Below are 25,440 nucleotides of genomic sequence, written 5' to 3'. Positions count from 1 at the left end.
GCAAAAATAAAGCTTACAGCGCATACATATCTGTGTGACCTCTCTTTTGTCATTGAGAGGCAATCTGTTATATTAAGTGACTATCAGTGAGTCTTGGGAGGCGAGAGGCTGTAGGCAATACTCTTTACAGTGAAGATTTACTCATAACTCTGGACTGGATTGCAAACTTTCTTGAAATATTTCAAGTATGTGAAAGTGGACTTTGATATCTGCATGGTTGCAATGTTTCCCGGATAGCAGTAGCAGTTTCCAAATGATTTTCTAGTTGCCTGCTGTCACTATTTAACCACAACAGTTATATGCACATCCTACTGCATTTTTGTCAATTGTTTTTTTTATAATTTATTCCTTTAATTTTCACAATCTCTATTATGAATTCTCTGTTCTCTTTCCAGCTTGGTCAGCTGCTGGCAGCTACATGTAAAGAGCTCTCAGGACCAGACAGCCGGAGGGCAGCTAAAGATCTGTGGGATGTGGTAGTGCAGATATGCAGTGTCTCCAACCAGCACAAACGGAACAACGACGGAAGGATTAGCCTGATAAAAAACAGAGAATCTACCATGGGAATTGTGTACCGGTATGTTATTGGATGAGTAACATGGCACTCTGCACTGGCTAATCGTATTTTGGAAGTAACCAGCTTACAACTCTTTATAGTAGACAGAGAAGAGTTTTGATTGTCCTACGCACATCAGCTTGTCCAAGTTCAAGACTACTCTCTCCAATATTTAAAATTATTTAAAAAATACCAATACACTGAAAACATATTAAGGCCCCTTTTCACTCTTGTGCGACTTGGGACTGCAAAGTTGCATGACAAGGCATACCCCATGATTTCCAATGAGTACTATTCATATGTTTGTGACTTCAAAGTAGTCCCTGTACTACTTTGGTCCTACTTTGAGGCAAGTTGAGGTCCATAGACCTCAAGTTTACACAGGCATTCCCTGAAATCGTGGCAAAATCGCATGACTTTCAAGTCGCATCAGTGTGAAAGGGACCTAAAGCTAAAGTGTGACTGGAGAAGAGGCATCTCTGAACCTGTTGCATGGATTGAGGGAGCTTGCTGGAGAAGAATGGGCCTACTGCAAGGATACACTTTTTTTGTCTCTTGTTCGTTCTTTCTTGCTTTCTTTCTCGCGCTCTCTCTCGTGCTCTTTTTCTTGTGCGCGCGCTCTCTTTCTCTATCTTTCTCGCTCTTTCTCTTGCTCTCGCTTGTGGTTTGGAGCTGCTTTTCAAAGGGTATTCGTGTCAATACAAAATGTGTGTTTGATTAGGATCTGCTGAAAGTGGCCAACCCATGACTTGTATGGCCCATACTAGTTTGGAGAGCGTAAAACTGAACATCATCACTGAATTACCCACTGAAAACTAGTGTATTACAGAAGTGTTTATGAAATGACTGCTTCCATCAAAGCCTAATTACCCAAGTGTTTATATTTCCAACAGAGTAATTTTAAAGGACACCTGTCATTTAAGAAATGTATAGACTGCCATTGATGACCTTTTACTTACAGTGCCTGGTTTCTAAAGATTAAATCTGCCTTTGTAAACCCAGACATCACCATTTTGTTGTGCACAGAGCAGAGCTGGAGGTGTAATCTAGTGAGCCCCACCCACTACAAGCTGCCTGCAGATACCTACAGAAGGGGGTGAATACAAGACCAGTCACTCTGAACAAGGAAATGGCAGCAGTGACTGGTCTTTATTATAAGAAACTCCTGCATAATGACACAATAAAGGAACTGTTTCATATTGAGTTACTTCCCAGATCGTAAAGGTATACCAAAAGCATGCTAAGATTTAAAGTGTTTGTAAAGGATGAAGGTTTTTACCTTCATACATTTTATGCATGAAGGTAAAAAAACCTTGAGTGTGCAGCAGCATCTGCCTCCAGTGATGTGCATGAAAGCCTCCACTCTCCGGGGACTCTCCCTCCTCATTGGCTAAGACAGCAGTGGGAGTCGATGGCTCCCGCAGCTGTCAACAGCCCGTAAGCCAATGAAAGAGAGGAGGCGGGGCCAAGACGCGGCGCTGTGTGTGTGAATGGACACGTATTTCGGGAGCCCCGGATGGAAACTGCATGCTCTCGGGCACTTGGCAGGAGGGACCAGAAGAGTCGGCGGTGGATCCGAGAAGAGGAGGATCAGGGCTGCTCTGTGTAAAACCACTGCACAAAGCAGGTAAGTATGACATGTTTGTTGCACAACCAATAAATTAATTCCGCATGTTCTAAAAATTCCACCGTTGTGCAACTTTAACTTTTGCGTGATAGTTCTTAATATCCAGTGACTTCAGTGACCCCCACCTCTAGCTAGGATGCCTGCTCAGTGCCAAATTGTGACCCCAACTACAGAGTCACATATGCCTGGTATTAAATCTCTCAGGATACCACGGGAAAACAAATCCTGTTCCTGGTGTCCCTGGACAACACAGACCTCCAGGGATCTCTAAATATTGACCCCACTACAAAGTCACATATGTCTGGTATGGTGTGAGGTGCCGCCATTCAGGACGTTTATATCAAAGTTGATGCTATGCATGTTTTTCACATACAAAATGTGAGTATTTTTAATCCGATTTTAAATAAATATCAGTAGCAGACAGCACTGTGGTTTGCCTTTGTCATTTTATGGTCACACACAGGGCCGCCAACAGGGGGGTACAGCCGTTACAACTGTAAGGGGCCCGAGCCAGAAGAAGGCAGGACGGGTGAAGGGGATCAGTGCTGTGCAGTATAGAAAGATCTCACCATTTCTGCAGTTCTCGTCATTGATTTTAGACATCAAGCACTATACTGCCACCTCTGACAACTATGTGCATGTGCACCCCTCGTGTGACCGTGCTCTGCCTGTACTATGCTTCTCAGCAACATGTCAGCTTTGTAAAAAAGAGCTGGGACCAGTAGGGGCTGCGAAGATGGAGGGGGGCAGTTTTTGTACAGGGAGGGGCCAGAGGCTTTTGTGCATACATATTTTTGTATGTGGGGCTGCCATCTATACAGGTGTGTGTGGGGGGGGGGGGGCTGACATATATACAGTTGTGTGTGAGGGAGGCTGTCGTATATCCAGGTGTGTGTGTGTGTGTGGGGGGGGGGGGGGGCTGCCATATATACAGGGGTGTGTGTGAATTTGGGGGGCTGATATATATACAGGTGTGAGGGGGGCTGACATATATACAGGATTGGGGGGGGGGGGGGCTGAGTGGGTACAGGTGAGGTGGCTGGTGTGCGGATTCGGTAGGATGGCCCATAGGCAAGCCCTGGGGAATGTTGGTGGTCAGGTTAAAGCTGTGTAATGGGCACAAACATTTCTGATGGCTGCCCTGGTCACACACACGACTGGTTGAGATCTCGGGAGGAGGTCTGTGTTGTCCAGGAACAACAGAAAAAGGATTCCCTTTCCCTAGGTATCCTGAGAGCTATAATACCAGGTGTGTGTGTGACTCTGTAGTGGGGTCAACATTTGGTGATCCCAGGAGGGGAGGTCTGTGTTGTCCAGGGACACCAGCAAGAGGATTCATTTCCCTGTGGTATCTTGAGATATTTAATACCAGGCATATGTGACTGTAGTGGGGTCAATATTTGGAGGTGAGCAGACATTCCCACTAGAGGTGGTGGTCACTGAAGTCAATGGATATTAAGAACTGTCACCCAAAGTTGCACAACGGTGGAATTTTTATATGTGAACCTGATTTATTGTTGGTTGCTCTACACTATACAAGCATGCCCCACTTTTTAAGTACACAATGGGGTTTATTTACTAAAGCTGGAAAGTCCAAAATCAGCTCACTTCTGCATAGAAACCAATCAGTTCCAGGCTTTATTACCAAAGCTTAATTGAACAAGCTGGGGTTAGAAGCTCATTGGTTTCTATGCAGAAGTGAGCCTGATTTTGCACTTTCCAGCTTTAGTAAATAATTGTGTGTACTTAAAAGGGGGGTATGCCTGTATTTTGTTTGTTTTAGAATGATGTCAGCAAGGGGCACCCCATATTTTTCCCATGACCAGTTTTCTTGCATAAATCATGATGGCTGTGCTTCTGACAAGAACTTTGGCAATGCCTCAGGCCTCAGCTGTTAGCAGTTGTATGTGTTTTGCTATTCTTTCTGTTGAAGCAGATGATTTCCAGTGTCTTCTGACATCAGGGGCAATATCTGTCGGGTAGTATTTCCCCTGATCCAAGAAGAGTAAGAGTGATAAAAATAAAGTTGGATTGATAGATCTGACTCGCCACCGTAGATGCAGAGAAAAGAAAGATGTAGCCGCACACCACTATAAATCCAATGCCAATTTATTGCATGCATTAACACTGCCACCAGGACACAGCCAGGAGGTGACGTGTTTCGTGTTACAAGGTATTGTTTTGTGTCACATCAATCTCCCACCTCTACCAAAAACTGAAATAAATGTGCATTGACTGTTTAGTTTGTGTATTGCTACTGTTGATCATTCCCAAATCCCTTTTATTGTAGGAGTGAACTTCTGTCTTTCATAAAGAAATTAAGAGTAAGTATTTTCTTTTCAAAACTTATTTCTGAAGTTGCTTTCAACAGACTTTAATACAAAGTTATGTTTCATGTATTGGTTGCAAATCTACTTAAATACACCCTAAATCTCTAACCTGCTAGCCTCAGCTATTTTTGTAGATATTATATACATAGGCCTCTTGCATAGTGGACGTGTTTAACGTGGCTGTTAGGGCCGTTGACTGGCTTTTTGTTTTTCTGCCTCTAAACACCCCTGCATGTCAGCCTATGGGGTTGATTTACTAAAACTAGATTGTGCAAAATAGATTTCTATCCAGAGGTGCAACAGATCAGCTTCTAGGTTTTCTTATTACAAATGAAATGACCAAGCTGAAGTTGGAATCTGGCTGCCATCAGGGCTGGACTGGGACAAAAATTTGGCCCTGGACTTCATCCAGACCGGCCCACTTTAGTTTTGCAAATGCACAAAAACAGTATATAAACTGTTGGAGGGGGGTGGAGGACACAGGGTGACACAGTGGGGGGGGTTAGAGGACACAGAGGGACAGCGTGGGGGGGGGGGTGGAGGACACAGAGGGACACTGTGGGGGGTGGAGGACACAGTAGGGTGTGTAGGACACAGTGGGACACTGTGAGAGGCGGAGGACACAGAGGGACACCGTGGGGCGTGGAGGACACAGTGGGACACAATTAGGGTTGAAGAACACAGGTGGACACCATGCAGGACACAGGTGGGGGTGGAGGACAGAGGGGGACAGCGTGGGGTGGGGGGGTGGAGGACACATGCATGCTCTTCTTGTCCGTCCCAGATGATGACGAGCCGTGCAGCCATTACTTTGACAGGTTGTCACTCAAACTGGCCCACTGAGCCATCGGCCCACCGGGAAACTCCCGGTAGTCCCGATGGCCAGTACATGCCTGGCTGCCATGCACAGCTGCACCAGATTCTGCACTCCAGTTTTAGTAGATCAACCCCAATGCATCCATGCACACACAGGTGATTAGAGGAAGAAAAAAAAAAGAACCCTACAACCTGTACATCCAGGAGCAGTGGCATGTTGGTTGAAAAAATACTTGACACATCTAAACATGATCTAAGCTCTCCTAGCATTAACGCATGAGCATTAATTAATTTCGATCGAAAGAATAAATCATGATTCTGGCCAATGAAATGAACACCCAACCGCAAGATGCCACTAAACTCGTTACACGTGTTTTACAAACGTCAATCGTTCTTTCTGCCAAAACTCTGCTGCCAGGAGGAAAGGAGTCTAGGACAGTTAGCAAAACTTCCAGTGTGCATGAGGCCTCAAAGTGAACCTGTTATATATTTCAATAGTATTTAAACCTGTACCTCTTTTTAGTTAGGGTTAACCGAGAATCCAAGGCTCAGACTGTATATTTGAAATGAATTGCTTGTCCCTCCTGGCACTAAGCCCCTCCCGCTGCCATTCTCTGGGGCTAGTTTATTACATAATATCCGCCAAAAAGTGTTTTGTTTTTTAATTAACCTCAAATTTTATATATATATATTCATTGCAAAGAACATTATTCAACTGTACTTTGTGAAATCATATACAGCATACTCAATGACAAAAAATGCATAAACGCAAGGCATGCTAAAAACCACATATACATATTGACACCATGATACTTTGGCATATCATGGGATGAAGGCAAGTCCTATACAACATAGGCCAATGGAGGGGCGGATGGTGTATAAAAGTCTTGGGTGTAACAATGTAAAAGACCTATATAAAATCATCTGTATGGACATCATGCATTTATGTAGTCCCAACGCGTTTTGTTGAGGTATACCAACTCAGTCAAACAGTCAAACCATTGATGTCACTGTCTATCCAGAGACTGGTATAAAGACCCAACAGAAATGTGAACCCTAACACATTCCTCTCAAAATTATACAAAAGGTCTTTCTGGGAACAAAAAGGTGTAACTACTCTAGAGCAGCCTTTCTCAACCAGTGTGCCATCAGAGGTTCTCAGGTGTGCCGTGGGATTAGGGGAGAGAAGGGCTGTCGGATGAGCCCGATCCCTCGCCGAACTGTACATCGGCACTGTGAGAGGCTCCATCAGCCTCAAAAGTGAAAGTAAACTGCAGGGGAGTGTGCTGTGCTCTCTGCTTCCCCCTACAGTGCAGTACCCAGCTGAATGCGGAAACTGCAAAGGTTCTGTGCTAGAAGCTAGATTTGTTTCAAAAGGGCTTTATGCGTGTGTGTGCGTGTGTGTGTGTGTGTGTGTGTGTGTGTGTGTGTGTGTACTTTTAATCCTGAAAAGTGACCAACTCAGGCACACATTGAATGCTCAGTTTGGGGCTATTGTCTCAATTTTCTAATTGCCCACTCCTAGGCATATTAAAGTTGCAATGTCCTGGAGGACTCGTATCTGAAGTCTATACCTATCTTTTAAATGCTACTGTTAGCAAAAATCCACTGATCGTGCAATTCAAATGGCAACAAATCATACCAGATTTAACAGGGGAGGATTGTGAAGAAGTTTCTTCTCATTTACAGGTGTCTCCTGCCATGTTACACCAGTCTTGCCTTAATCCAGTGAGGTTGCATGCTACGCATCGCATACCCACGTCTAACGGTACAAGATGTAATCACACAAAAGCTGATTTTGCACATGTAGTTTGGGTGTGCCCTGTCATTGCTCGTTACTGGAAGCCGGTGACGGACTTTCTGTCCACAGTATTGTCTTTACCTGTTCTCTGAACTCCTAAAGCAGGGATCTCCAAACTATGGTCCTTCAGTTGTTCAGGAACTACAATTCCCATCATGCCTAGTCATGTCTGTGAATGTCAGTTTTATAATGCCTCATGGGACGTATAGTTCCACAACAACTGGAGGGCCATAGTTTGGAGATCCCTGTCCTAGAGTATGCCTCTTGGGTATTCTGGATGAGGAACAGTGGTAGAGGTCTCGCAGAGCTCTGCTGAAAGAGACGGTTTTTGGCTAGGAAGGCTATTGCACTTAAGTAGATTCAACCCAGTCCTCCTTTTGTCCATACGTGGATAAAAATTGTAAACCAAATACTGCCTATGAAAAACTTGTATATGAACACACAGGGTGCCCAAGAAAATATAATAAACTTTGGGATGCGTGGTGCGTATCTACCCTCACCATTTCCAATAATTGAGAAACCCATTGACTCGGACATAAAGTATAACAACTGTCAGAATTCAAACCACTTAATGTTGATTTTTCATACCCAGGGAAATAACGGTGAACCATTGAACGCTTTTATAAAGCTTTTATTTTCTGATCCAAGCAAGCTGTATATACATTTTCAAATAACCTGATACATGTCTGTTCAAATGTACTTTAACTGCTATGGTGCTCATGTTGAGCATTTTGTCAAAATTATTACTGTAATGCACATTCATTAATAAAAAGTGTTAAATTTACACAAAAGGTGTGATTGGAGCTACATCTAATGTTCCAGTACATCAACGCCTATCCAGGATGTGAAGCTGCAAACCATTCGATGACGGGTGGCTGTATTTATAGTACAAGTGACAACAGATCATTGCTTATATATATTTATCAGCCCATTACGAGATGGGTGGCTTGTGTACAGGTTGTTGTATAAGCTTTCTGTTATTAGATCCTACCCTGAAAGTATGTGGGATTGATTTTTAAAAGGAAAACCAACTGTGCACTTTACAAGTACAGTTGCACTTTTCTTCTTTTTTTTTTTTTTTCCCGTGAACGCAGTGAATGTTGTGAATCTGCTGATTTCCAACATCCAATCATGTGCAAGCAAAAATGCTGTTTTATTTTTTCCCTTGCACCTGATTGGATATTCTTTACAAAGGGAAGCTTCACTCTGGGGAAAATGAGTGTAGCTGCACTTGCAAAGTGCACAGTCTATTTGGTTTTAGTAAATCAACCCCTGTATGTCCGATAAACAATATGGTAATGCAACTATACTTGCTAACGTTGGTGGATTTACAGTATGTTGCCGACATATACCTGAATACTCATTTCATATACATGCCAAGTGTATATAATAATTGTTTTTGAATAATGACCAGATTTATGGAATCATTTTATTTTCCTCTACCTCCAGGAACCTCTAGTGTTGACAATATTGCTATCTTTGTTTGTCAAGCTTCATAATCTCCGGGTAAGCTCTTTGGGCTTGTGGTTTGAGTTTAATTGAGCATGAATAGCTTGTAAACATGTTTTCTATTTGTCATACAGGAGGATATTGTTAATGATATCACTGCTGAACACATCTCTATGTGGCCAACGAGCATACCAAAGTAAGATATTGTAAATGATTTCTGTTATGTTACAGAGAGCCTCTACATGCATATTCCGGGGGCGCGTGTCCCCCTGGCGGAATACAATAGCGCAGCAGGAGAGATCCCTGTACTAACGTTGGATAGTTAGTACAACAGCTCCTCCTGAGCTTTCAGTTTCTTTGCCTTGAGCCCTGCTGAGTTGAACGAAAAAAAACAAAAAAACTGTACTAGGCTTTACCCTGCTGCCCAGATGCATAGCGCTTTGGAGAGGCAAGTTTTGGCTTTCTGAAAGTCAACACCTGCACACAGCTAACCATGCTATTCCTCTACTCTGTGACAGCTCTGAGGCCTGGCAATTGCCCATGTAAGAACCCAGGATGGAATTGTGGGAGGAGAGGGAAGGGTGCCTCGTGTACAGAATTTCTAGTTATTTAAGGAGGTTGTGTTGGATCCTGGAGGTAGAGGAGCAAGTTAAGGGGTAGAGCAGGTACCTTTTTAGGGAGCTTGATATGCAGTGTCGGATTGATTTTCTTCCCACTTGTAATAGTGTGCATGGACCGTCATCAGAGTCTTTTTGGTCACTTGCAAGGCTCAGGAAATAAAGTGTTCCTGACCCTCTTCTGTGCTACATGGAATTCTCTTATTTGGGGCATTGCATCCACTCGCTGGTCCTCCTTTTGCTGCCATAAAATAATACCTTCTTTTACAAACTAACCTGTCATATTTTTTTTCTTTAACCCCTTATTTTACCATGGCATTTATAAATGTACCTTGGTACACAAGGAGTTAAAGTAAGCAGCAGCTGTCACCTTAATACCGACTTTAACAGCTGGTGAAGGGACTTCATGTAAAAATGGATATATCCCACTGCTGGGTGTGCCCCAGTGGCCCTCCATTGAGTCCAGTACCATGGAAAACTGCAGACTAATGATCATGGAAACTATGTGTATTACATCACTTCCAGGTTCACAAATGTCATTCCTCGACTACTGTAGCTAAGGATGCAGCAAATCGAGCACTATCTGTTCATGATTAGCTGCATTGGAGGGCACAGGAGACATTGGGGGGTCTAGAAGAGGTGGAAGGGGGGAGGGAGAAAAGTAGTGGCGGGCAGGAGAAAAGGGGAAGGGGAGGTGCATTAAGAGTGTGAATGTCAACAAAGCGTTCAATGTCCTAATAGGGGAGGCATGCGGTCACGTCTTTGTTATTGCTGTTTCTTTTTACACTGACCTAATTTCTTCCAGCTTCCAGTCTGTAGACTTTGATGCTGTTTCTGTCACTGTGAAAGAACTGGTGAAATACTCACTGAAAATCAATTCTAATAACCACTCCTGGCTCATCATTCAAGCCGATATATATTTTGGTGAGTGATCCCTTTACATAATACATCTTCCTGTAACATAGACATCCGGTACAAGCAGTGTGCTCAGCGTACAAACATATATATATATTTTTTTTTTTTCTCAGCAACCAACCAGTTTTCTGCTGCTTTAAACTACTATCTTCAGGCTGGGGCTGTCTCATCTGACTTCTTCACCAAGCAGGTCCCTCCAGATGTGTATACCGATCAGGTCAGACAGATGTACAAATATTGCAAAAAAAGCTTTGTGATCCCAGGAAACAGTCTGTATGTATAGGGTTCCCTTTTAATGCAGGTGTACTGTGTACACATTTGTGAACCTATGCCCAACCCTGGGGGAAAAAAAGGAACCACAGAGGCCAGTAGTTACACTTGTGGGAGGCCATGGTGGGAATGTGTCAGTGATTATGAATTTAGTGTGTATTGCAATGTCTGTTGTTGGCTGGCATTGTTCTTTTTAACTGAAAGTCACTTATCATTAGTTATCAAGCAATCCTGATTTAGACCCGAAGCTATTGCCATGCTTAAAGCACGATTTCATTTGATTCCAATGTTTGTTGTCTAATAAAATCCTTTCCGTGAGGAAGTTCACAGCGCAGCTTTATAGCTGCACACAAAAGGAAATGCTAATATATGTCAATCATATGGTCTGTACTATGAAATGATGGGGCTGGCCAGATTGCGTGTAGTTACATGAAAAACTGCTGTCTGACCTATAGAGATTCAACCATGGATAAAGATCTGAGGTACACAGGTTGCTTGGCTTCTATCTGTTGGGTATGTAGAATTCTAAACCGAAAGGGAGCTTTCTTGCCTCGGGAGTTCAATAATTTTTTTTTAATTGGGACCAAGATAATCATTGCTGGTATGAAGCTTTCAATGTTCAAAACAAGTGATGGAGTATCTTCTAAAAATGTTCATGACCTATATAGGGTTTGGACAAAAATATGGAAACCCTACACGATTTGGAGATGTTTCATGTTGAAAGCAGAAGTGATGGAGCGTTCTTTTGCTTCCGCCGTGTGAGGAGACACCTAGCTAATAGATGGGAAGCCTCACTTTTCATTCACTGCGTGCCCTGCTAGTAATACAGAGTCATGTCAGAGCTTACTGAGATTCAAAGAGGGCACATTGTTGGCACCCGCTTAGCTGGTGCCTCTATGACTGAAGTTGTCAATTTTATTTGTGGTGTTGCGAGGTACAGTATCAAAGGTTATGACGGCATATACAGTTTCCAGGAAAACATCTGATCAGCATAAGCACAGTTGACATGGTCAACTGGCCGAAAGAGACAAAAGGACATTACATAGGATTGTGACCCATAATTATAAAACAACTGCTGCAAAAGTGACTGCAGAGCTCAATCTTATGCCGCGTACACACAACCAGACTTTTCGAGGGACTAGGTCCGACTGACTTTCGGCGGAGTTTCGACAGACTTTCCGAATGAACGGACTTGGCCACACACAATCACACCAATGTCCGACGGATTCGAACGTGATGACATAAGACCGGACTACAATAAGGAAGTTCATAGCCAGTAGCCAATAGCTGCCCTAGCGTCGGTTTTTGTCCGTCGGACTAGCATACAAGTGAATGGATTTCTCGGTCCAGCAGAGTTCCGGTAGAAAAATTGAATGCCGCGTACACATGACCGGACTTTTTGACAGCAAAGGTCCGACGGAACGAGTCTGTCGGACAATTCGATCATGTGTGTGCTCCATCGGACCTTTAGCTTGCCAAAAATCCAGCGGACTTTAGAAATCGAACATTTAAATTTTTCCACCGGAACACAGCCGGACCGAGAAATCCGTTCGTGTGTATGCTAGTCCGACGGACAAAAACTGACGCTAGGGCAGCTATTGGCTACTGGCTATGAATTTCCTTATTCTAGTCCGGTCTTATGTCATCACGTTCGAATCCATTGGATTTTGGTGTGATTGTGTGTGGGAAAGTCCGTTGGAACTCCGCCGTAAGTGAGTCGGAAAGACCGTCAGACCTAGTCCCTCAAAGTCCAGTCATATGTACGCGGCATTAAACGTGTTCTATTTCTAAAGCCCGCCGGATTTTTGGCAAGCAAAGGTCCAAAGGAGCCCACACAAGATCGGATTGTCCAATGGACTCGTTCCGTCGGACCTTTGCTGTCAAAAAGTCCGGTCGTGTGTACGCGGCATTGGTCTTCCAAAGCCAGTGTCCACAAAAACTAGGCAGAGGGGACGCCATAAGCAAAACATTCATGGGCAAACTTCCATTGCCAAACCACTAGTGACCAATATTAATGCTCAGAAGAGGCGAGAGTGGTGCAACACCCATAAATCGTGGATTATTGATCAATAGAAGACTGTCATATGGTCCAATAAATTGAGCTTCACACGCGCCGCGAACACTGTCCCAAGCTTACGACCAGGACTGTCTTGTGCCAACGGTAAAGCATAGTGGTGGCACAATCCCCTCTTAATTACCTTGAAAGGTAGAGTTACTGCCAGTGATTATGTACACATTTTGGCAGACTATGTGCACCCCATGGTACAGACATTGTTTCTCGAAGATGGCGCTATTTTCCAAGAACATAATGCTCTGATTTACATGACGAGCATGCAGATGAAGTCTCACACCTTCCCTGGGTGCCACAGTCACTGGACCTCAGTATTATAGAGCCACTATGGTCAGTTTTGGAAAACAACGTTTGGGCTTGTTTTCCACCTCCAGCATCTCTGCAAGAACTGGAATGATTTTTGCCTTTAGAGTGGTATCAGATTCCATTATCCACCATCAAAGACTTATATTTGTCAATTCCCAGGGGAGACAGTCCAACATCTTATTGGGTAACCATTCCGTTCTTTTACCTGGTGTTTCCATATTTTGTCCAACCCCTGTAGCTTGTCCCTTATCCTTAACCTAACTGTTGTAGTGCTGGCCATACAAGCCAACTCTAACGATAATGGAACACTTTGGATAAAAAAGTAATATAAGTGGCATGTTAGTAATGTCATGGTTTATCAGCAGAACAATAATATACAGTGATGGGGTGTTCCGTGGCCTTGTTTCAGACAACCATATTACTGACATGGCTTTATAAGTACAGCCACATGCTCAGGAAGTTTTGTTCATCTGTGCCATGACATAGCTTTCTTTGTCTGTCAAGAAGGACATTTTATAACTCTGTGAGTGTGAACATGCTTATACGGTCTTGTTGATAACAAAGACATGTCTCAAGGAGGTATGACATGGCTTTATTTTCATTTTGGCCTGCCTTACACCTAGGAGCATGCTGTAGCTTTAAAAATAATTTCTTGCATCTAATTTTGCCTTGCGGAGCTACAGGGCAAATATAAAGGCTTGTTTAGCCAAAATCTGTAATTTTGTTTCAATATCAAGTTTGGCAAATTGTTTGCATCTCTAAGGAACACCTAATCGAGCCACTAAAATTAAATCTTAGCTCGTAAAACTAACCTTTTAAACGACTCTTAACCTTTAGCTCAACACTAAATTAACCATACTTAGATCCTAGTAAAGGAATGGTTGCTTTCTGTGCCTATATGTGCCTCAAATTGCCTAATATACAGTTTTTCAGTGCAGAAGAGCAAAATGGTTGTCAAAATTTTGAATTCATATACATTACAGTGAGGGAAAAAAGTATTTGCTTCCCCCTGCTAAATTTGGACATTTGCCCAATGACAAAACAGTGATCAGTCTATAATTTTAATGGTAGGTTTATTTTAACAGTGAGAGAATACCAACAAAAATATCTAGAAAAAAAATGCATTTCAAAACAATTATAAATTGATTTGCATTTTAATGTGTATGAGTAAAAATAATATTTTTTACCCCTATCAATCAGCAAAATTTCTGGCTCCCATGCGTCTTCTATAAAGGTAAAGAGCTGAGATTAGGAGCACTCTCCTGTGTAAAAGACACTTGTCCACAGAAGCAAGCAATCGATCAGATTCCAATCTCTCCACCATGGCAAAGACCAAAGAGTTGTCCAAGGATGTCAGGGACAAGATTTTAAACCTACACAAGGCTGGAATGGGCTACAAGACCATCGCCAAGCACCTTGGTGAGAGGGTGACAACAGTGGGTGAGATTATTTGCAAATGGAAGAAACTAAAAATAACTCTCAATCTCCCTCGGTCTGAGGCTCCATGCAGGATCTCGCGCCATGGAGTTTCAATGATCATGACAACAGTGAGGAATCAGCCCAAAACTACACTGGAGAATCTTGTCAATGATCTAAAGGCATATTGGAGACAGTGTGTACACCGCTCGGGTGCATAAATGATCAGCTCAACCAAAGTGGGTGCCAGGTCTGCTTTCCACCATAGAACACAGGTAGGAAAGAAAAACAGCCACACACCACCAGGAGCTTGAATGAAGAAGAATTCTGTTATTCACATGTGCCAGAGATAAACCAGATAGACAGAATGCAAGGTAGATGATGCCATGATCTCAAGGTAGCTGGGACCATAGTCACCAAGAAAACAATTGGTAACACGCTACGCCATAAGGGACTGAACTCCTGCAGTGCACACAAGGTCCCCCTGCTGAAGAAAGGACATGCACAGGCCTGTCTGAAGTTTGCTAATGAAGATCTTAATGATTCAGAGGAGAACTGGGTGAAAGTATTGTGGTCAGATGAGACCAAAATCACGCTCCTTGGCATCAACTCAACTCGCAGTGTTTGGAGGAGGAAAAATGCTGCCGTCAAAAATGAAGGTGGAAACCTAATGCTTTGGGGGTGTTTTTCTGCTAAGGGGACAGGACAATTTTACTACATCAAAGGAACTATGGACGGGGCCATGTTACAGAGGAGGTCTTGTGCTGGAATTTATTTCTCTCGCTCGAATGATCGAGGTGATACCTCACATGTGTGGTTTGAACACTGTTTGCATTTTTGGTCACGGCTTACATATGCATTTGCGTCTGTGCACTAGCACGGAGGGATGGAGTGCTTTACATCATTTTTATAAATTTTTTCTTCCTCTCGTTTGTACTTAAAAGCATTCAAAACGCCAAGTTTGGCTTTCTCTTATATTCACCGACTGACACAGCTCCTCCCTTAGCCATTGGGTTGTTTCGCCACCTTTAGGAGAAGACTAGGCATAACATGTTATGAAAAACACAGAATTTTTGGTTCCGCCCAAGGGGCGGTCCCTTGGGTAACAACCCCCCAGCCTGCCATGCAGCACTCTGTTTTATTCTGTCTAGTGAAGGAGAAGGACGTAGGAACCCTGCGGGCCCATCGGTCCGGATTGTTTTCTGCAGAAGCTCTTCTTTTTGTGCAAGACAATCCTGTGATCTATTATCAACAGCCGGCTGGGTGACAGGCTGGATACTCTTATCCTTTTAGTCTCCCCAGCCTGGCCACCAGAGCTCCGCGCTGGGTCGGCCACGATGTACCTCAGCTCCAGAGGTGGTCGGTGAGCTTTAATGCTCCGGGGCGCACATATGACCGGGCTACTGATGTCTGCGTCAGTGTGCCATGGCCAGCAGCCATCCCGTACTGATCGGAGAGTGGGTCTGTGATGGAATGTCTCCCAGCTCTTCAGTACTGGTAAGTACAGCTCTCCCTGCCTCGGTGGGGCTGGGCAGCTGGGCATTCCTGGGGAGGTCGATTTGGGGGTCCCTCACCTCCCTCTCTTCTCTCCCTGCCCCTATCTTCCCTCCCCCCCCCCTGTGGGGGATGCTGCATGTGGCTACTGAGCAGTGTGTGTCGTTTACAGGGGCTCTCACCTGGGGGGGACTGCGCTGTCTGGCTGTACCCTGATATGTGTTTTCTCTCCCTGGGGGTGTCTGTGGAGGCTGTGTCTGTGATCCCTGCAGCGCTGTTCACCGCCATTTTCTGTCACTGTCCCTCATGGTTTTCAGTGTTCAATGGCAATCTTAGGTGAGGGCAAGGAGCAGCATACTCTCCTGTAGCTTGGCAGCCATTTTCCCTGTGGTTTTGTCCTTTTATACTGGACGCCCGGTGGCCATTTTCTTGAAGCCTGAGCACGTTTTTTGGTCAGTCTCTAGGAGTAGCATGCATTCCTCTAGTCCGGCGGCAATTTTCTCTGTGCTTTATGTCCTTATACTGGACGCTGGGCAGCCATTTTCTTTGAGCCTGAGCACATTGCAGAGCGGTTTCAACACCATAAGCAGCAGCTCTGGATGACACAGTGGGTTTTCCTATGCACCTGGGAGCTGACAAGGAACACAGGCACTACTTGCTGGACAGCGCAGAACCAGTCAGGGTGGTGAGTCCTGCGGGAAAGAGCCCCTCAGCCAGCAGCAGTTAGGAGGGTGGGACCATCACTGTCCTAAGTCCCCATCTGGTGGCAGACAGGGTAGGGTCAACATGGCTTCAGAAACTAGTGTTTCTTCCTCCGAAATCCAGGCAATTGCAACCAGTTCACCTGCAGAATGTGCAGTGCCCCTGGACACTTTGTCGGCGGTCCTCAATTCGTTCGTTGCCAAGATGGAGGCGGTGCGTGGGCGCAAAGGTGCTAAAAAGTGGCCCCTGCCCCCCCCAGTCCTCTGGGGAGAGCTCTGACGCAGACTCAGGCCCTGCTGAGGCTGGTGACCCCTGTTCTGTCGTTTCAGATGACGCTGACCAGGACCGATCGGACAGTGAGGATGAGTCCCTGTCCGGGTCCATGCGCGACAAAGCACTTGTTGGAGCACTTATCACAGCTGTGCATGATATCCTGAAGATTCAGGAGCCAGCAGATCCCTCTGCTGATATAGCGGTCCCTTTTGGGACCCGTAAGCCAGCCCGTACACCCAAGGTGTTCCCGTATCTGACTTATATTGACAAGTTAATTTACAAGGAATGGGGTTGACCGCAATGGACCTTTTCGGTCCCCAAATACATGGCGGTGCGCTACCCCTTTGAGGAGAGCCTTCTCAAGAAGTGGTCGGCCTCTCCGGTCGTGGACCTCCCAGTATCTAGGTTAAACAAAGTAACCACAATCCCGGTAGAGGGGACTCCTGCTTTTAAGGATTCCACGGACAGGAAGGCTGAGGCAGTGGCTCGTTCCTTGTTTACAGTTGTGGGGTCAACCATGTGACCAGTACTGGCATCTGCACTTGTGTCACAGACACTAACTGAGTGGGCAAAACTGTTGCACTGTGAATTGGGAGAGCAACAGGTATGTTTGTGACTAGACCCTGGATACTCTCCCTCTGTTATCCAGGGCTTCAGTGTCAGCAGTGGTGCTGAGGCGCCTGATTTGGTTAAAATGCTGGTCTGCTGACCAGGCATCCAAAAAAGCCCAGACGGATATTCCCTTCCTTGGCGACCGGCTCTTTTGGAGCCTCTTTGGGTGACTTTACTAAAAATGCCACAGGTGGTAAGAGTACTCTGCTCCCATAGCCCAGGAAGGCTATGGAGCCACGCCGTAGGCAAGGGCCCTCATTTTCTGCTCACAAACTGCTTTTTTGTCCGCCGAGCTTCGACCAAACGTTCCCAGCCTGTCCGGACGACCTCTGAAGGACCAAAGCGTCCCTGTAACCACAAGCCTGCGAGCAAAAGTGCTACTGCATCAAGATTTGCCCCCACCCACAGCATGGGTGGGGGGGTCGCCTTGGGGAGTTTGCAGCCCGGTGGGCCTCTCGGCTGTCCAACCAATGGGTCTGCAATCTGATTTCCTCCGGCTACAAGATAGAGCTCCTCTCTTGGCCGTTTAACATTCTTCCACTCCAGCATACCCATACTCCCGGCTTGCCAAGAGGCCCTCTTGGGGGTGGTAAGGGACCTGCTGAATCGTGGGGTGATAGTACCTGTCCCGGAAGCGGAATGTTGCCAGGGGTTCTACTCCAATATGTTTGTAGTCCCCAAGAAGGAAGGGGTACGTTCAATCTTGGATCCAAAGCCCTCAATTACTTTGTAAAAGTACAGAGGTTCAGAATGGAATCAGTTTGCTCAGTAGTCGCTGCACTCCATTAAGGGGACTCCCTGGCGTCCTTGGACATCCAGGATGCGTACCTGCATGTACCCATATGCCTCTGGCATCAGAAGTTTCTGCGTTTTGCAGTCGGGGAAGCCCACTACCAGTTTGTGGCTCTCCCTTTTGGTTTGGCATCAGCCCCCCCCCCGAGTCTTTACCAAGGTATTGGCTCCTGTTTTGGTGTTGCTACGGCAACGAGGGATCATGGGATACCTAGACTATCTCCTGAGAGCATCTTCCACCTCAAAGTTGGAGGAGGATGTGGCGATCACCATGCAGACCCTGCAGGAATTTGGGTGGCTGTTAAACCTAAAAAAGCCGGTGATCATACCAACTCAGCGTTTGGAGTACCTAGGCTTGTTGCTGGACTCCATGGAAGTGAGTGTTTCTCCCTTCAGATAAGCTGCAGACTCTCAGAGCCACGGTAAAACTGCTGATGAACCACGAGTGGTTGTCGCTATGCTTCTGCATGCGAGTCCTGGGACTCATGGTGGCCTCCTTCGAGGCAGTTCCATATGCCCAGTTCCACACCAGAGTCCTGCAGAAGGAGATTTTGACAAAAGGGGACAAATCTCCGTTGTCCCTGGACTGTCAAATCCAGGTGAGCCAGTTAGTCAGGGATTCCCTGATCTGGTGGCTGAGGTCCCCAGTACTTCAGTCCGGGAAGTCGTTCTTACCTCTGAAATGGATGGTGATCACAACGGACGCCAGCCTTTCCGGCTGGGGTGGAGTAATGGGAGTTCAGTTGACCCAGTGCCTCTAGTCGGTGGAGGAATCCAAGTTGCCGATCAATCTGCTCAAATTGAGAGCGATCAGACTATGCCTCTCCACATGGTCAATAAGACTTTGAGGGCGTCCGATCAGGATCCAGTCAGACAACGCCACGGCTGTGGCATGCGTAAATCATCCAGGAGGAACAAGAAGCTCAGCGCCGCACAGGAGGTCGCTCACATACTTCAGTGGGCAGAGAGACATGTACCGGCCATGTTGGCCATTTACATCCCGGGAGTGGAGAACTGGCAGGTGGACTAAGTCGCCAGATGCTGGACCCAGGAGAATGGGCATTGCATCCGGAGGTGTTCAGGCTACTGTGCCTAAGGTGGGGCACACCAGACGTGGATCTTCTGGCCTCCCGTCTCAACCAGAAAGGTGCCGAGATTTGTGTCCAGGACAAGAGATCCATTGGCAGACACGTCGAATGCGCTGGTGGCTCCATGGGGTCAGTACCAGCTGATCTATGCCTTTCCTCCGCTGAAACTGTTACCACGTCTGCTCTGCAGAGTAGAGGCCGAGGGGATTCCAGTAATTCTGATTGCCCCAGTTTGGCCTCAGCGTCCCTGGTACGCAGACCTGGTGCTCCTGGTGGCAGGCACCCCCTGGCGACTGCCGTTACGAGAAGTTCTTCTGTCGCAAGGTCTGATTCTTCATCCTGCTTTACCATCACTGGCTTTAACGGCATGGCTATTGAGAGTCAAGTGTTGAGGAACCGGGATCTTTCAGACTCTGTGATCTCAACTATGCTGAGAGCGCGGAAATCTTCTTCTCGGAAGATATATCACCGTACCTGGAAGGCCTACATCTCCATGTGTGAAGAGAAAGGATGGCATCCGTGCTCCTTTTTAATATCCAGGATCCTGCTGTTTCTTCAGCAAGGAGTAGACCAGAAATGGACGTTAAGCACCATTAAGGGACAAATATCAGCTTCGGCTGTATTTTTTTCAGCGACCCCCTGGCGTCTGATTCTCTAGTGAGCACTTTTGTCCAAGGGGTCTGGCATGTAGTTCCTACGGTGCGTCCACAGTTACCCCTGTGGGATCTGAATCTGGTGTTGTCACATCCTAAAGAGGTGGCCCTCCATTCCCTGGACATGGTTCGAGCTCTGAAGGTGTATTTTTCTGCCACGGCTCTCTTCCGGAAGTCAGACTCCTTGTTTGTTTTGGTGGCTGGTCCAAAGAAAGGCATGTGGTGGATCAGGCAGATTGTAAGTACAAGCCTACGCCTTGAAGGGGCAGGTGCCCCCCTTTCCGTTCACGGCCCACTCCACAAGGGCAATCGGAACGTCCTGGGCCTTCCGACATCAAGCGTCTGTCGCTTAAGTGTGTAAAGCGGCAACCTGGTCGTCTGTTCACACCTTTACAAAATTCTACAAGGTAGATGTCAGAGCATCGGCTGATGCCTGTTTTGGCCACAAAGTTTTGTAGGCGGCTGTATAGTTGCAATTGCACACACAATTTTTCCTTTTTTTTCCTGTTTTTTTGGGTAATGTGTTGTTTACTTCCGGATTTGCGTCCTACGCTCTACGTCACGGCGCACACCTCGTGACTCCATCGGGGGAATGCGCCGCGACGTAACATGCAGGACGTAAAACCAGAAGTAAACATCACATACCGGTAGTGAATGCCGCGGACCGGAAGCTGGTAGCACTTTATTATTTCCACAGTGAGTGCACTTTTTGCACTTTAAGAACACTTTATATCACTAGACTATGTTGAATGCATCAGTGTCCTCACTAGGAGTGCACTTTATACAGACAGATATTGTATTTAATTATTATATGCACTGTTGTTAATGCACTTTATTGTTCTAGCACTTTATTAGCCTCTAATATTATTATTTTCAGTAATTTATTTAATTAATGTGTTGGTCATTGGACCACGCAGGTTATGTGCTAAGTCATATACATTTGGATGTATTCAGCTTTTTTGTTGTCATGACATCGCTTCCGAGTTACTAGATCCGAGACCCAATCAAAGCCGATTGTGGCTTTGTTCGGGTCTCCAGCCATCCGGCGGATGTGCCGGCTGGTCACTCGGGCATCCCGCTGGAACAGAAGAGCCCGGGTGAGCGGCAGGAGGGGGGGGCATCCCCTCCCGCTGCTTGCGATAACAGCTGAGTGGTTTGTTAGCCCAAGAAAGCCAACCAGGGTTAAAATGTTCACGGGCCTGGTGCACATGAATTCATCACACGCACTGATGGGCCGGGCATTTGGCGGCGGGTAGGGTGAGGGACGTAGGTTGCCGACCCCTGTACTAAGTCAAGTTTTACAAAGGAGTCAAATACTTATTTCACTAATTAAAATGCAAATACATTTTTATAACTTTTTTGAAATGGTATTTTCTGGAAATTTTTGTTGTTGTTCTGTCTCTCTCTGGTAAAATAAACATACCATTAAAATTATAGACTATTTCTTTGTCAGTAAGCAAATGTACAAAATCAGCAGGGGATCAAATACTTTTTATTTTATTTTTTTTCCCCTCACTGTACCTTGGAATTTTCAAACACTAAAAGGCCTGCTTTGTTCAAATAAATCTTCATTATCCACAGTTTGTATGCCGGAATAGTGAATATTGGCAGAGAAGCTTCTCTAACCATTTCAACACTGATCCTAGATTTGATTTGCTTATTGGATAAATATAACATGGAGCCTTAAGTTTGCTGTTCATTCAACAGGTGATTAAAAGAATGATAAAGTGCTGTAACCAACTCTCCTGCCACACTCAGGTATGTGCCCGTTGAATATAGTTTTTCCCTGATACCCAACCTACAGACCTTTTTGTACTTGTTCTGAAGCCCTTAGATAACGGGATCATTTCTTTTTTACAGGGACTGTATTATCAGTGTCTTTATAACCTGTTCCCAAACTCTGTGTACTTCCGCGTGTCTCCAGTTAACCGCCACTGTTGTATAGGTTAAGAGAATTATGGGAAATTAAAAAAATTAATGAATCTATGCTCACCTATATGGCTGCAGCATTGGCCCGATGCTGCAGCTGTCCCCAACTGGCTCTAAGACAGAACTGAGCAGTCAAATGACTGCTGCTCGCTGAGTTCTTGGTCTTCACTGAGCAGAGAGCAGTAGCTTTCAGTCACTGGTTCTCTGCTCTGTCCCCCCAGAGCTCACTGGAGCCCCAGGCTGTGGAGGAGATGGGAGCATCTGGCTCATGCTTTCAGCTGCACTTTTTAAGAGGCTCAGCCAGCTGCCAGTCAGACATCTAAGTGGAACCTAAAGTTGGGAGCCTTGCAGAGACTGAAGACCCAGAAGAGAAGTATAACCAAAAAAGCTTTGGCCATACTTCTCTTTGAAACTGTACTCATTCATAAAGCTATTTAGGAAACATTGAATTGTTCACATTTTATTTCTGCCCCTAAAGGAGCTTACAGATGTTCCTGCAGCAGTCATACACTCTCAAACACAACAGGCCTTTGCAGGGTCTGCGCTACCACTAGACAAACTAGGCGGCTGTGCAACCCACAGCTACCTGGCAGAGGCTAACTGGGCTGGCCGCCGCAGACTTGCCTTAAAACAGGGCTGGCCAGGTCCACTGAGCCGCATGTCCTCCAAGCAGAAAATCGGAGAAGGAAGAAGTAATGCTAAAGTGTGGGGCTGAGGAGCGTGTCTTCTGTGCAGCTGGCTGAGGCAGCAGTACGCTCTGTGAACCTTGTACAGAGGGGGGAGGCAAGCACACATTCATGCTTCGGTCTCGGCAACTCCAGTAAGTACCAGTGGGTAGTTGTCTGTGGACTTAGCATATGTATAGACTGGCAGTGTCTGGTGGGGGTATGCTATCTCTGGTATGGTTTGTGAAGGTCCGTGTACTAAGGAGAGAACTCTGCCATTGCCAGAGCTGGAATATAATACAAGAGCAGGTAGAGGCACTACAAGTGTCAGCGGCCCCTTTACATGGTGGGGGGGGGGGCACTACAGATGTCTGTGACCCCTTTACATAGTGGATAGCACTACAGGTGTCAGCGGCCCTTGTACATGGTGGGGGCACTACATGTGTCAGCTTCTTTTGCCTAGGGCACAAAATAGTCTAGCGCTGGCATTGGGCGTTTGGATGGGAGGGAACTATTGTATCAACATGTCTTTACGTTTTGTGAGGAAACCGGAATACTTAGAGAAAATCCACAAAAGTAAAGCGAACATGGATGCAATATCCAGATAGGCTTGGGATGAGTGTAAACCTCTGCACAATAAACATCCATATATACATTGTTATATTCTACAGTCTTTATCACTAAGATTTCATGATTGATTATTCTTTTTACAGGTCGCTATACTCTGCCAATTCCTTCGAGAAGTTGATTATAAAACTGCTTTCAAAGCTCTTCAAGAACAAAATGGGTAATGCTGCATTCGATAAAGTTTTTTTTTTTATTTATTTTAAATTTTAGATTGTGGATTGAATAGGGAAGGAGGATTAGACTCACTATCGGGTTTTAATGGCAGTGTACTTGTTTGGGAGATATTTATTTGCTGTGACAGGAAGCACCAGTAAGAAGGACAGGAACTAAAGAGAAATCTTCCCATAAGGTCACAGATAACCAAAAAAAAAAGCTGGCAAAGGTTCTAATCCTCGATACTAAGAAAAGTGTTCTCTTAATCATACAGTACACAACACAGGCTGAGTATTCATAGACCCTGGGTTATAGGCTGTATTCCAGTTCAGTACTTGAACTAAGCAATTACAGAACCATCTTCTGCCTTGCTCTTTTGTGTTCCCTATAATAAGTTCTGATACAACGTTCTAGAATGGCTCTGATTTCCATTCACATGACCAGAATATGAGACCTGGTCACCTTAAAGCGGGAGTCCGCCGGGACTCCGCGTGTTTTTTTTTTTTTTTTTTAAAGCCAGCAGCTACAAATACTACAGCTGCTGACTTTTAAAATAGTGACACTTACCTGTCCAGCGCGCCCGCGATGTCGGCACCCGAAGCCGATCTCTCGATCGTCTCTCGGGTGCTGCCGCCGCCATCTTGGGTATGGGAATCAGGAAGTGGAGCCTTTCGGCTTCATTTCCCGGTTCCTTGCTGCGCATGCGCGAGTCGCGCTGCGCAATAAGGATGGACCCGCTGCCTCTGGGATCTGTATGTTTCCCAGCAGGCAGCGGGGGGACTTTCGGAAAAGGGCGTAATCTACGCCCCTTTCCGCAGAGAGCTATCCCGGAAGTGGGTGCAGATACCTGTACTGTACAGGTATCTGCACCCCCCTCCCCCCTGAAAGGTGCCAATTGTGGTGCTTCCGATGGGTTCCGATGAGTGGAAGGTCCACTTTAGGGTGGACCTCCGCTTTAATCTGCCTGTAATAGATGCCTCACATGTATGCCCTTTGAAGGAGCACATTTCTTTGGTGAGAGACTTGACAAAATTCATAAGAAGGCTATTCTTTTACACCCTTTCTTTCAGAGCAAGACTTATAGTCCACCAAGACTTCCCAGTGAAGGGGTGCTCTGACTCCTAAGAGTGAGGGGATGTCTGTCACACTTTGCTTTGTCAAAGGATGGCCCAGAGCTGTGGGTTCAGTCGGCGGTTTCAAAGGGATACAAAATAGAGTTCAGAACTCCAACCTTCACTGCAAAATCTGCCCAAGGACAGTCAGATTATCAGCATTCCCTGAACCATCTCTTGTCTCGGGGAGTAGATGTTCCAGTACCCTTAGAGGACAGATTCAAAGGATTCTATTCAAAAACTCAGCGGGGGTATCCATCCTATCCTGAAACTAAATTCCCTAAACAAATTCCTTAATATTCCTTAATATTCCAAAATTGTACATGGAATCGGCAAGGTCAGTTATTGCCTCTCTGAGACGTAGAGAATACTTGTAATTAGTAGTCATTCAAGATGGTCTCTTACTGTAAAGTGTAGAAAGTGCTGATGCGGTAGATAAGAGGGAATATGCAGATAATCGCTCACAGGTTGTCACACTGTTTTGCTTATCCTCTGTGCCTCCGGGGTATTCACAAAGGTCCTCGCACTTCATCTTGCCATTTCGAAAAACACAGGGCATCCAGGTCGCAGGTTATCTAAAAGACCTCCTCCTTCCATGAAGGACTCCTCTCCCTTCATGCTACAGTATCTATCAAAAGTGAGTACACTCCACTCACATTTTTGTAAATAGTTTATTATTTTTTGATGTGAGAACACTGAAGAAATGACACTTTGCTACAATGTAAAGTAGTGAGTGAACAGCTTGTATAACAGTGTAAATTTGCTGCCCCCCCCCCCCAAAAAATAACAACACACAGTCACCAGAGCTTCACAGGCTGCCACTGGAGTCCTCTTCCACTCCTCCATGTTGACATCACAGAGCTGGTGGATGTTGGCGACCTTGCATTCCTCCACCTTCCATTTGAGGATGTCCCACAGATGCTCAGTAGGGTTTAGGTCTGCAGACATGCTTGGCCAGTCCCTCACCTTTTAGCCTCAGCTTCTTTAGCAAGGCAGTGGTCGTCTTGGAGGTGTGTTTGGGTTTGTTGTGTTGGAATATTGCCCTGCGGCCCAGTCTCCGCAGGGAGGGGGATCATGCTCTGCTTCAGTATGTCACAGTACATGTTGACATTCATGGTTCCCTCAATGAACTGTAGCGCCCCAGTGCCGGCAGCACTCCTGCAGCC

General features: G+C 45.7%; 1 protein-coding gene across 1 annotated transcript in view; it reads left to right on the top strand.

The window, feature by feature from the left end:
- Positions 1-25,440, top strand: part of INTS8 (integrator complex subunit 8) — a 90,172-nt gene that overhangs the window by 56,916 nt on the left and 7,816 nt on the right. The window contains exons 18-25 of the mRNA XM_077493056.1: positions 396-577; positions 4,474-4,507; positions 8,580-8,636; positions 8,714-8,775; positions 10,002-10,120; positions 10,225-10,328; positions 21,496-21,546; positions 23,096-23,169. Of these exons, the coding sequence (XP_077349182.1) occupies positions 396-577; positions 4,474-4,507; positions 8,580-8,636; positions 8,714-8,775; positions 10,002-10,120; positions 10,225-10,328; positions 21,496-21,546; positions 23,096-23,169 (683 nt within the window). The remainder of the gene's footprint in view (positions 1-395; positions 578-4,473; positions 4,508-8,579; positions 8,637-8,713; positions 8,776-10,001; positions 10,121-10,224; positions 10,329-21,495; positions 21,547-23,095; positions 23,170-25,440) is intronic.

This window comes from Lithobates pipiens, unplaced genomic scaffold, assembly GCF_037356315.1.
Source record: "Lithobates pipiens isolate NorthernLeopardFrog02 unplaced genomic scaffold, aLitPip1_a1.2 Scaffold_19, whole genome shotgun sequence".
Taxonomy (NCBI): Eukaryota; Metazoa; Chordata; class Amphibia; order Anura; family Ranidae; genus Lithobates; species Lithobates pipiens.
Note: the sequence above shows the minus strand (reverse complement) of the source record. Positions and strands in the feature narration are given on the sequence as shown.